Below are 10994 nucleotides of genomic sequence, written 5' to 3'. Positions count from 1 at the left end.
TATATATATATATATATATATATATATACATACATACACATAAAACCAACAAAAGTTATGTTGCTGCAATCACTGTCTATAGCAGAACTCACACTGACCATTTTTCTGTAGTTCAAGTTTCAATCCAAAGCTTTTTGTTTGACAATACTCACATAATATCAGCTGGCTATAATCATAATGTTTTCTGGAAATAAACAGAAATAATAAAAAGTGGTGTCATTAAACACAGATGAACAATAATCCAAATCTCAAGATAAAATATGTTTGCTTATCTTCTCAGTTCAAAATAGATTTTAAAGATGGGCTTGATTACCCTAACCTTAGATTAGAGGTACGTTTGTATTAAAACTACCACTAAATTGGCTCTACATGTAGAATCAGCAGTAAAAGCTAATCCACTACATGCAGTACACATGACACATGACATCCACATTAAACAACTATAATTCACAAATAAAAAAGAATTTAACTTGCTCATTATAACTAAAGAAAAGATAAACAGGCACGTTTCTATCATTTTTACATTGCTGTACAAAGGTAAGAGTGTGAGCTAGCAGAGAAGTGTATATAGCACAAATAGGACAAGGGGACATGTTTAAAAATAAAACCTCCAAAATTTGACCGATGACAGACTTGAGAGTTCCAACAAAGTATGTCCCAAAGAGCACTTGATTTAGAATAATCAATTGGAAATATTTAAACATCACTATTAAGAATAGTAGGAACAGTGTGGCTTTTTTTAATTTTTATTTTTTTGATACCTGTTTACAAAACCAGGCAAGAAATAGAAGTGTGCTTGTTAGATCTCAATAATTGTGCTTTCATTACCATGAGTGTCAACATAGGCCATCTTGTGGTTAAACTGAACAACTGCAATGCTGAATTAATATTGCAAGCACAAAGGACTACTGTACACAGACAGATCCAGGACGAAAATCATTCATTTGCCAATGAAAAATTGCCCAATGGGGTCAAAACATGTGTTAAAATCTTGAGGCATTCATTTTCACCGCTGATATGTGTGTATTGACTGATGACTCAAATTTCTACTCTTGGTTCATTCATTCATTTTCGGTGCTGCTTATCCTCATAAGGGTCGTGGGGAGTGCTGGAGCCAATCCCAGTTTACTATGAGCACCAGGCGGGGAAGACCCAATAATGCTCACACTCATACCTAGGGGAAATTTCGAGTGTTCAACCAGCCTGCATGATTTGGGGATGTGGGAGGAGACCGGAGTAGCCGGAGAAAACCCACACAAACCCGAGAAGAGCATGCAAACCCCACACACAGACCACCGACTTAGGATCGAACCGTGTTGTATATGAATTTGCACCCACTCACTCGACAATTATGTCTGTGAATATAGAATAAGCTAATTTATTGTCATATGCACAAATGAAAGTTAACTTAAATTGGCGTCACTGGAAATTAGGTGTCCACAAAACAGACCCGAGATAAAAATACAAAACAAACACACAGTGTACTGATGATTTAGTTTTTTTTCTTTTAAATTGTGACAGGACAAACCATGCATTTACTCTTTAAAAAAAATTATCTCACAATGTCCCAAAATAAATCTGAATGAACAAGTAAGAATATATACCGTTCTGATTAAAAAAAAAAAGTGCCGTTGTAATAAATGACTACACTATATCAAAGGTGAGATAATTAAATGATACTTCTAGTACAAAACTATTTTACTACATTTACCATTTATTATAAAAAAATCAATTCTGTGCTGTTCTGGAAACAAGCTGGCATTTTTTTTTTTTGCTTGAAAGATCACATCACAGCTTCAGAATATGATAAAGTTGTGCAGAGTTGCTTGAACACAGAACATACCAAATAGGGGGGGACAGCTACAACTACGCAACATGAGACAAGATATACAACCCAATGATGCCTTCACTGGCAATCTCCTTGGCTCAGGATTCTGACCCATTCACATCTCAACATTGCATTTCACACAAAAAGGATTGTTGGAAGACAAAAGAAGAGATCTTACTTCTGGTTACTTCTAATACTGTACATGGAAAAATCCATTGAGTGGTGGTCCGTACACTGAGGGGACTTTATCATATATTTCAATTAGTTACCTAATTCAAGGTCCCACAAGGCAAACCACAATTCTTCAAAGCAAACCATGTTATATCTTTTTTTGTTTGTTTTAATGTTGATGTACTGTGTGCTATAATAGTATCGTCATACATTTTTGTCATACGCTGCTGAAGTTATGATGACTACTAGGCTTTTTGTCAAGTCAATGATGATGACAATGCCTATGTCTGATTTTCATTTTCATCTGTTTGTTTGTATTAAAGTAGAATACAGATTGATGTTTTCATGTGTTTGTTTTTTAAAAAAGTAGGATACAGGTTAGAGTTTTTAAAGAAATGAAACAAAACCTTTCAGTCCAATCACTAAACTGAAAGCTTCAGTTTGTTTTCAATATCTCATGGTAATTCAAATGAGTAGGAAATAGAAAATCAATAAAGTAGTAAGTAGTCACTCTGCGTGAGGTCACTGCTTGTAAAATGTGTATAATGAATGCCCCTGTGTAAATTAGTGTGTATGTATATCTTTTCCAGCTTTATACAGTAAATTTGAATCAGCAGGTCCATAAGAAGTTGGCCGGTACATGTCTATGTGCTGCTACGAGCCCAACACAACCAGCCTTACAATCTGCCTTAGCTTCAACTGCATATGAACACGGCATACACAGGTACATGTTTTACGAACACCATTACGGAAAAGGAACGGAATTATTTAAATTATGTGCAACACATTAAAAACACACATACATAAACATACAAACTTCTTTTGGACATTGACCCAATTTATTCTTTCTTTTTTTGTGCCTTGTTTTTTTTTTTCCTTAAAGGTAACACACAGGTAGCTATCGGAGGTTGGGATGGATAAAATAAGCCTTTACAATATGTAAAGGTCTCCAGCAAAAAGGGACCTTCCCCACAAATGACTGTGGGAAAGTGTGGTGTGGATAGTGGAGAAAGAAGGAAAGGGGATAAAGGGGAGATGGCATCAGTCGTGGATGACAGAGAGGAGATGGCATCTATGCACTTTGATTTGGGTTGTTGTGAGTGTTGGTGGAGCCATTGCTTCCCTGGATGGTGACACTGAAGTCACCCTTCCTCTCATCCTCCTCTTTCTCCTCCCTTAGCTCTTCTTTCAGCTCAACCTTCTCCTTGAATGGATGAGACTCTGCTGTCTCTTCGGGCGCTGTGGTGGCGTAACGGCCTGTGCGGTGCTCTTTCAAGGCTGGGCCCCACTTGGGATGTGCTCGACAGGCATTCTTCAAACGCTGAGCAAAAAAGGGAGAAGGATTTAAAGCAGGGGTGGGGAACCTATGGCTCGGGAGCCACATGTGGCTCTTTCGATGGGTGCATCTTCGCTAACCTGTGAGCTAAAATATGGAACCCGCTGGTGACAGAACTGAGATACTACGTCCAGTGCTGCTTTAATCTTTTTTTTGCATTAGTCTGCTAGAATGCATACTCTCATTGATTAGAAACTGCATAAGAATGGTGTCAAAAGTATTCATTTTTTTCCACTTTAAAAGAAGTGAAATTACTAAAATAAAAGACAACCAGTTACTGTATTTTGACTTTTAAATTCAGAGTATGCTCTCAAGAAATAACATTAGAAAAGATTCCCGACCCCTGATTTAGAGGATCATTCAAGAAGTGTTCAAATATCGTCTCTTGTCGTTCTGCTGATTACAACCCTCACAACCAATCTCTGCCAACCTTCCCAGTTTAAATAGTTTGGATCTCCATTAATGGCAGCTAAAGAGTTAAATAAATGAGTCATATCAACAAAAAATGGAGATAACAAATTAAGGTTGTGTCTCTCAGTTCAAGTCATCATCTTTTGTGTAAAGCCCCCCTATTTTTGGCAAATATGTTTATAAACGATTCAAACCAATGTCTGATTTTAACTGGTAAATATTCAGTACATTTCTTATATTGATATTGTATCTATGTCACTATAAATTTTTATCATTAACAAGACGTGTCGTACTTAAACTAACATGTTTGTATTTAGGCCACCCTACAAATGGGGTGTTTATTTATTCAAAATAATATCGAAAGAAATATGGTGTGTTTTGATCAGTGATTAAATATCAGAGCAGGTAAAGTTCAGTTTACAATGTTTTATGACAATTCAAACTGTGTTACCTCTCTGAAGGTGGCCCCAGGGGACCTTGAGATCTTGTAGAGGGCATAGATGGGAATGCAAATCACTGACGACATCGCCATTGAGAAGCCAATGGCCAAAGACCAACCAGGATACACATAGTCATTATAGGTGATAGGCTTGTACTGGATCACTGTGAAGATCAGGATGAACTTTATGGACAAAAGAGGAGAAAGTTAATTAAATCAGTGAGCAGTGCATATAACAAAAATAAATAAATAAACATATATATATATATATATATATATATATATATATATATATATATATATATATATATATATATATATATATATATATATATATATATATATATATATATATATATATATATATATATATATATATATATATATATATATATATATATATATATATATATATATATATATATATATATATATACATGTGTGGGATGTGGGAAAGCACTACTAACTGGCAAGCCAATCAGGCAGTAAGTACATGACTATCTATCCTAGCTCGGTCTCATTAGGATAAGCATTACAGATTGTTGATCAATTGATAAATTAAAGATGAATCAGTAAAAGTGCAAAAAAATTCAAATGATATTGTTTAAGAGATATTTGTATTTGATAATACATTTTCAGCGTCAGTGGCAGCCCTGGACAGTAGTTCACAATGAGTTCTGGAGTCAGGGATAGGCCTAGAGTCTAACCAGTAATCCACAACAATACATGTATTGGTTGGTCCAACAGCTTAGTGGACGAGCATTGTATGGGTTTTCGGGAAATTCGGCTGATAGCAGCTGCAGACTTTCCCCTCAGAAAGATTTGCGCTGAGGTCGCAATTGGAAACAAAGCCCACCAGATTAGCTTGGAATATAGGTCATATTCCTCAAATGCTTTGGCAGTATGTAGATGGTGTTTTGTTGTGAGTGTTTACTTACAGAGATAATGACAGGGGAGATGAACCTCCAGCAGACTTTGAAGAAGAGAGGCGGAGGAAACCCCAACATCATCTCAACATCTTTAAAGTAGTTATGGTGACCTGAAGGAAAGGAGTGATTTAAAATTCAAAGAAAGTACATGCAAAAAAACAATTAAGGTGACAACATAAATGGTAGTAACAAAATATTGAGTGTTCTGTGTTATAATGAGTAGCATCAATCTAGGTTTGATCCATTTCCAAAAGGTAAGTGATGGGGTTAGGCTGATCACAAAGCAAACACAGTCCATGTTATTTATATTTCTTGAATGTGTAGTTGCACACTGAAAATGCACTGCATCTTGATTTTTATGACAGCACAAACCTCATTGGACCCATTTAGGAATAAGAAAAACTGTTAGCAAGCCAGTAGCCTTGAAGACAAGTGATCATTTACCAACAGAATTTAAGCCATCACAGAGCTGGTTTTAGTCCTTGTCAACATGTACTAGGGTACTCTTAAAAAACAAGACATTTTCCGACAATTTGCTCTACTGCCAAACACAGGCTGATGTCTAAGTTTCTTAGCTTAAATGTATTATTGCCTTGATTTGTTATATTTTCCTCTATTTACCGTAGCATCGTCCATCTTTTGTGTTATAATTCTTCACTGAACTTTTGTCATGGCAGCCTTTCATTTCATTTAGTTTTTGTTTGTATGAGCATTCAACGAACATCTATATTTACTACAGTCTTTGTACCTCAGGAGAAAACATTCTTAAAAAAAATTCACTATCATCCCAAGTTTTAAGAACACTTGTAATGTGTGTTGATTCTGAGCCTTACCATAAATATACATAACACAGACACACATTATGCAGGAGATAATGACCAGCGAAAAACTTGCAGCATAGTTATCCATCAGTAGCAACCAGTAGATTCCTGCCTGTAGACATGAACAGAAAATGTGTCATAACAGCTCTCCCCAACAGGGAAATATATACATGGCATTGGATAATCACGATATACCACTCATACGCTCTCCTTATCTGACAGAACATTCTCCAATTGTTCATGAATAAATATATCACATTAACTTTGGTCAATAATAAAATGATAATGTAATGAATTCAGTAAGTCATTACAACAAGTGTAAGAAAACGTGTTCCAAGAACAGCCCGACTGAGACAGTTAAAACATCACATACTACATTATGGAAATACAGGCTGAGCTTCCTGTCGACTTGCTACGTAGAGCGCTTTGGACAGTGCGAAATGGAAAACAATGGGGAAGGTAGGATGGTGGGTACCTTGACCTTTTGGGTTGTGAATGAGAGATTTGCAACAACAAAAAAATCAGACATCAAATGCACAGATACACTAAACACCAAAATGAAAATGTTGACACCATAAAAAGTACGAATAGGTTTGGACCAGGGTACGTCACAACAATGAGTCACAGAGTTTTTCAGTCCAGTGTGGTGGGAAAGAGTAGAGGGGCGCTGAGCTGCAGATTAGCTTTAACTCCTTTCCAGGAGTTAAACATTTCCAAAACTAGATTGGTTGTTCTGTTTCAATATGAATGTTACTGGATTCAGTTTCCACAATGCTCAATTTCATTGAATTGTGTGTCTTTGCTGGCCTCTCTGATGAGAGGCTCCTTCTCCATGGCTAGTTGGCATCTCTTTCAGGTCAAGTGCCACTTTCATCTTGCAGTTCATCCCAGCAGCCTGGTCACACACCATATCCAGCTTTGGTAAGCTCTCCTATCTGCACCTCGGCAGCACTAGCAGACCCCTCAAGCAATTTAGGCAACTGATCCCATTCAGAGCACGCCGCCAATGTCCGTTGAAAACAACGTTGGGTCAGGGTTCCACCAATTCCAATCACCGTGAATCTCACCACTATTGGTTCAATCAGATTGGCATCTTTCATATTCTTGATGAAAATATGCGACTGGCATACTTTCTTCCAGGCACCCAAGGAATCCATCGTGTACCCAGCCAGATAAGTACTGGCAGAAAAGCAGGCTCTCCTTTCCCAATTGTCTTTGTTGAAAAAAGTTGGCCAAAAATGCTTTGAGATCACCTACTAATTCCGTAATCTCGAGTTCAGAAAGAAGCGGATTGCCACTCACGAGACAGGGGACTAACAGATATGGTTAAGTTTCAAAAGCGTCAAGGCCAAGCAGAAAGATAATGTAAGATACATTAAAATCAACAGTCAAATACAATGTTGACTGAAGAGTATTATGGGCTTTACTTCATCAACACTCAAGAAATGGATACTATTTTTGACTCCTTTTGAGATCTTGATTATTTTGCCAAAATAATATACTAATTGAATAATATTCAAGAAAAACATAACAATTTTACATTTATTTATAGTATGATGTAGTGCATTTCTTATTTTTACCTGAGTTGTTAGTGGAACTCCGAGGAGGAATCCTACAATAGCCACACACAGTGTAACTACAGATTTGTTCTTCATGATCCAGTCACTGCCTATCTCATCAACAATGGCTGTCACCAGCGTCTCCAACAAACAGAACTAAATCAACAAATTAATGAAAATGTCATTTATATGTCTCTTGTTCAGTGTCTATCATTTTACAAGTCTCTTTCTGAAAGAAGAAATAACACTGTAGTCATGACTTTGTAGACTGCCTTTGTACATTCCCAACATAAAAAAGTGACTCACATATCATGTGGCCTCCAGAGGAAAAAAAATGTAATAGTTGAAATGTTTTTCAAGCCTTACCTGAGTTCCCAATCCTAAAAGGATTAACATGAAGAAGAAGAGCAGTGACCACAGTGGAGAAATGGGAAGGAGAGTGAGGGCTTCTGGGTATGCAACAAATGCCAGTCCTGGGCCATGGTCTGCTACCTCTGACACAGGCACGTTGAGGTGGTGTGCCATGAAGCCCAAGATGGAAAAAATTACAAAGCCAGCATAGACACTTGTTGCGCAGTTGGTTATGCTGATGATGATACTGTCTCTGTGCATTGAAACATAAATTGGACGGTAATTAGATGTCTGATAAAACAATTCATTGCATATAAAGCAATCACAACTAACTTGAAACATTGCACATGATATAACCTTCTCTAAAATGTTCACAGATATAAAAAGTTTTTGTTTGTAACGATGGCAATTTCAAATAACCTCGACTTTTATTGGGACATTTAATTTCTGCAACTCAATAGAAAAATGACTTAATTACCGGGCAAAAACAACAACAAAACTGGACCTAATATACTCTGGTTGCTTAAATATGCACACCCATAACCTGTTGACATTGAGTATTTTTTTTAGATAATCCAAATTTGGCAAGCTAGTGAACAACACACCACTTTACTTTCAGGCATTTATTTAACAGCGGTGCCTATAGACCTCTTATACCCACTGTTATGAATAATAGACCTACTGTGAGACTACTTTACTTCTTTGTAAACAGTAAGGTTAACCGCAGATTGTTGCACTGCTTCTCATTTGCTAGTCCGATTGATGTTGCAGCAGTAGGGAAATTCAGAATGATGCCCCAGAAGCAGAATAGGATAGAGTACACACAGCTTTATGCACAGATAGATTCAAGTTTGTTCCCACTTTGAACCCTCTCAGCTTTTCCCCAGATACCCACATAGTGTAAGTAAATTTGCTCTTTTATTTCCCTACCTCCATTCATTTCTGAATCATTTTGTATTAGGTGGAGTTATAGAAGTATAAAAATCCCAGGCTAAATAAGTTCTTTATTGTTTTACCCAATCTCAAATTATTTTCCATTGCTCCAAACACGAGTAAAATATTTTTTTTGTGATCTAAAATGTATCAATTTCCAGACTAAAGAAGTCATGTGTTTTATCATTTATTAATTCTAATGAGTAAATGATTAGAAAAACAAATATACGCCTTCACTAGCTGTAAAATGTTCTATAGATACACTATACATATGTATACATATAGGCGTGTGACTGGTTAGCGCGTCGGCCTCACAGCTCTGGGGTTCGGGGTTCAAATCCCCGGTCATGTCCATCTGAGGGGAGTTTGCATGTTCTCCTCGGGCCTGTGTGGGTTTCCTCCGGGTACTCCGGTTTCCTCCCACATTTCAAAAACATGCATGGTAGGCTGATGGACACTATAAATTGCCCCTAGGTTTGGTTGTGAGAGTGCATGGTTGTCCGTGTCCTTGTGCCCTGCGGATTGCCACCGATTCAGGGTGCACCCCGCCCCGTCTCTGGCCCAGGGTCAGCTGGTATGGTCTCCAGCACCCCCGGCGACCCAAATGAGGATAAATTGGTTCCGAAAATTAGATGAGATTTATACATATAGTGTCATTTTTAAAATTCTGGTTGTAGATTGGATTAGATATCACCCTTTATAATTTGAAGTGTCTTTTGCCCTTGTTTACTCATTACTGCATGAACTTCCATATTTCCTCAGTAGAGCCCTGTTACATCGCCAGATATGTCTTTAAATTTCATACAAGGTTGTCGTTATCTGTTTTTCCCGCTTCATAACAAAAACTTACTGTATGAAAGTGACTTTTCAGCCAGCATTCAGATAATCAATATTCTCACTACTTGAAATTAATCGAACCCGAGGAGGAAGAAAGTGCTCTCTTCCTCCCACAACATGTATCTGAGTAGGGCTCTTTTCCTCCAACAACATATATCTGAGCTGGGCAATTTACTTTGACATAGTGTGATTAAAAAAAGAGAATATTCTGTTATAGCCAGAATGCAGGATAAACATTTCTTATAACAACTACTGGTATAAAAAATGTCGTTTTTAAAATTGGATCTGTATAGATATTAATGCAAAAAGACCTTGTGCTGTGATTAGTGAAGTGACATTTCCAGTTAATTCAAAATACCTGAAACAATTGTTGTGAAACTTATTGTAGGAAGCCATTGTGATAAGACCCCCCCAGGCACATCCTAGGGAGTAGAAAATCTGTGAAGCAGCATCGCCCCACACCTAGAAAAAAAACACAACAAATAGATGACTGAAAAGGTTTTGGAAAACAGGCATTTTTATTTCATTCTAAATTATTCTGTCACCATAGGGCTTACTTTACTAAATAGATAGATTGAACTTTACTGAGCTACTACAACCAGTAGGCCCTTTCTTTGTAAAATTAACCAAAAAAGGCAAAAAATGTTTTAATCTCTTTGCACTGTTGACCAGATTGCCAGAGTTGGTCCTGAGTGATGTCATGCGTCCTCTTCCATTTATTTTCACATTGCTGTGGCGATCAGCGTTTTTCGTTGTTTTTTTATTCTCAAGAAATAAATATTTCTGGAACATTTTAATACATGTGTAAAATCGTAACAACACGAACAGAATTATTTTGTTTTGATCGATTTTAATGATGCAAGTGACAAATAATGAGGGAAAATTGGGTTGGGACAAGCAGGCTGGATAAAAAATAAAAATAAAAAAATCTTTGTAAATTAATATTAGATAGTATATAACTACCACTAAATATTGATGTTATTAAGCTATTAAAAATGATGACTTTTACCAAAAATGTGTTTCTATTTCCGAATTTAAAATATGATTGTTTTTAAGATTGTATTAACCATAACAGAAACACAACATATCAAAGCAAATAAACTTCTTATGCAAATACCTAAATGCCGGGTCAAAAAAAAATACCTTTGCATCGAGGACCTTCTGCCATTGTGGAGTCAAGTAATACATTATTCCATTGATGGCTCCTTCCAGCGTAATCCCACGGATGAACAAGATGGTCAGTACAACATATGGGAATGTGGCTGTAAAGTAAACCACCTGCAAATGCATGTAAACAAGAACTTCATGACTTCTGTAGAACAGCGTTGACATGCTCAGTCTGTGTTCATTGGATCCAACTGCGATTTCTTTTGAAGTTA

The 10994-nt window shown here is 36.8% G+C and overlaps 1 protein-coding gene across 5 annotated transcripts in view; it reads right to left on the bottom strand.

Moving 5' to 3' along the window:
* Positions 1–684: 684 nt before the first annotated feature.
* Positions 685–10994, bottom strand: part of slc6a9 (solute carrier family 6 member 9) — a 44620-nt gene continuing 34310 nt past the window's right edge. For all 5 annotated transcript variants that reach the window (XM_077723840.1, XM_077723839.1, XM_077723836.1 and 2 more), the window contains 8 exons: positions 10759–10893; positions 9974–10077; positions 7861–8098; positions 7516–7650; positions 5948–6047; positions 5124–5224; positions 4198–4368; positions 685–3320 (listed from right to left, as the gene is read on the bottom strand). In XM_077723840.1, coding sequence (XP_077579966.1) covers positions 3072–3320; positions 4198–4368; positions 5124–5224; positions 5948–6047; positions 7516–7650; positions 7861–8098; positions 9974–10077; positions 10759–10893 — 1233 coding nt within the window. In that variant the 3' untranslated portion in view covers positions 685–3071. The remainder of the gene's footprint in view (positions 3321–4197; positions 4369–5123; positions 5225–5947; positions 6048–7515; positions 7651–7860; positions 8099–9973; positions 10078–10758; positions 10894–10994) is intronic.

The sequence above is a fragment of the Stigmatopora nigra genome, chromosome 9 (genome assembly GCF_051989575.1).
Source record: "Stigmatopora nigra isolate UIUO_SnigA chromosome 9, RoL_Snig_1.1, whole genome shotgun sequence".
Lineage (NCBI taxonomy): Eukaryota > Metazoa > Chordata > Actinopteri > Syngnathiformes > Syngnathidae > Stigmatopora > Stigmatopora nigra.
Note: the sequence above shows the minus strand (reverse complement) of the source record. Positions and strands in the feature narration are given on the sequence as shown.